The 2,121-nt window shown below is 52.6% G+C and overlaps 1 protein-coding gene across 1 annotated transcript in view; it reads right to left on the reverse strand.

The window, feature by feature from the left end:
- The window catches only part of mep1bb (meprin A subunit beta b), an 11,459-nt gene extending 11,317 nt beyond the window's left edge, over positions 1–142 (reverse strand). The window contains exon 1 of the mRNA XM_061255887.1: positions 112–142. Within this exon, the coding sequence (XP_061111871.1) occupies positions 112–142 (31 nt within the window). The remainder of the gene's footprint in view (positions 1–111) is intronic.
- Positions 143–2,121: the final 1,979 nt, after the last annotated feature.

Consider the following 2,121-nt stretch of genomic DNA (forward strand, 5'->3'; position numbering starts at 1 on the left):
ACCTGGATCACAGTAGACAGTAGACGGCAGAACAGCACTTTTGGGATGGTACAGAAAAAAGGCAAGATGACGTAACGTAGACGTTATACGGAGAGGGAAATAATACTTCACCGTTGCACTCCCGTGCACTCACCTTCGCCATCTCCGAGGGCCTAGACTGATTCGCAAACACGGATGAGTCACGTTTTTCAAATGAAGACCACACCTTACAAGCTCTCAAGTGTAACTGTCCCCCCTCCCCGATGCCCCCGTTTGGCCTGGGAGAGGATGATACGCTGCAGGCATATTTTCTGTAGTTTGTCAGGAGACATTTACATTTACATTTACATTTTAGTCATTTGGCAGAGCTTTTAATCCAAAGCGACTTACAAGTGCATAGGTTCTACCATAAGTCAGAGCATCACATCCAGAAACTAGCAAAATACACAGGAAGTGCTGTTCTAAACATAGTTGTCATCAGAAGTGTTTTTTTTTGGGGGGGGGGGGGGGGTTAGACAAGGATAGGGATATCAGAAAGGAGGGGCAGGGGAAATCAGGAGGGAGGACTAAGGTAGAGCTTGAAAAGGTGGGTTTTGAGTCTGTGTCGAAATAGGGGGAGTGATTCTGCTGTTCTGACAGTGGTAGGCAAGTCATTCCACCACTGAGGAACCAGAACGGAAAACAGGCGTGAACGTGCAGCTCGACCGCCAGGTGCACGTAGAGAGGGAACCGTAAGGCGACCAGAGCTGGCAGACCGGAGTGGTCTAGCTGGGGAGTAGGGAGTGATCAGGGATTGTATGTAAGGTGGGGCAGTCCCCTTAGCAGCCTGAAATGCCAACACTAGGGCCTTGAAACGGATGCGTGCGGCAATGGGAAGCCAGTGGAGGCCAATGAGAAGCGGGGTGACATGAGCCGACCTAGGCTGACTGGTGATCAGGCGGGCTGCAGTATTCTGGACCAGCTGGAGGGGCTTGATGGCACACGCTGGGAGACCGGCTAGGAGGGAGTTGCAGTAATCCAGGCGGGAAATGACGAGCGCCTGGACTAGGAGCTGGGTGGCTTTCTCAGTCAGGAGATGACGGATACGGCGTATATTATACAGAAAGAACCTGCAGTGGAGGATACTTGTGGAGCCAGGGTGAGGCAGTTATCAAGAGTCACCCCAAGATTCTTTGCCGTACGGGAGGAGGAAACTACAAAGACCTCAACAGTCAATGAGAGGTCGATTGACGGAGAGGACTTAGCAGGGATGTAGAGAAGCTCAGTTTTGGCAAGGTTGAGCTTCAGGTGATGGGAAGTCATCCACGCAGAGATATCAGCCAAGCAGGCAGAGATCCGTGTGGTGATTTGGGTGTTGGGGGGGAAGGAAATGAAGAGTTGGGTGTCATCAGCGTAGGAATGATAAGAAAAGCCGTGGGAAGAGATAACAGAACCAAGAGACATGGTGTATAGCGAGAAGAGGAGAGGCCCAAGAACCGAGCCCTGCGGGACTCCAGTTCGTAGGGGTTGAGGATTCGGAGACTGCGCCCCTCCAAATCACCTGGTAGGAGCGACCAGAGAGGTAGGAGGAAAACCAAGCGAGTGCAGAACCTGTGACACCCATCCCAGACAGCGATGAGAGCAGAATCTCATGGTTGACTGTATCGAAGGCGGCTGACAGGTCGAGGAAGATGAGGACAGAGGAGAGGGATTTTGCTTTAGCAGAGTGGAGTGCCTCAGTGACCGCGAGCAGGGCGGTTTCAGTGGAGTGGCCACTCTTGAAGCCAGACTGGTTGGGGTCATGGAGATTGTTCTGGAGAAGATGAGTGGACAGTTGGGAGCAGACCGCCCGTTCCAGAGAAAAGTGAATACACGTGAGGTAGCAGAGTGGAAAATCACTGACTCAGCTGCAGCCTCTTTTCCTAATGAGCAGGGAATGGGATTTAAGGCGCGGTTGAGGCTGCAGCCAGTCTCAGTTGGTGCCATTCCTGAGCGTGTGAGAGTGTGGAAGGCAGGGAGAGGAAGGACCTGCAACGCCCAGCCATACTGAACACCTGAGGAAGACCCCACCTTCACGGACGGCAACACCGAAGACCTGGAAACGGACGCCGGTCACGTGAGCCAGATCAATTACCTCCCTATTCACCCCCTGTCTTTGTGTTT

Source organism: Conger conger, chromosome 9 (assembly GCF_963514075.1).
Source record: "Conger conger chromosome 9, fConCon1.1, whole genome shotgun sequence".
Lineage (NCBI taxonomy): Eukaryota > Metazoa > Chordata > Actinopteri > Anguilliformes > Congridae > Conger > Conger conger.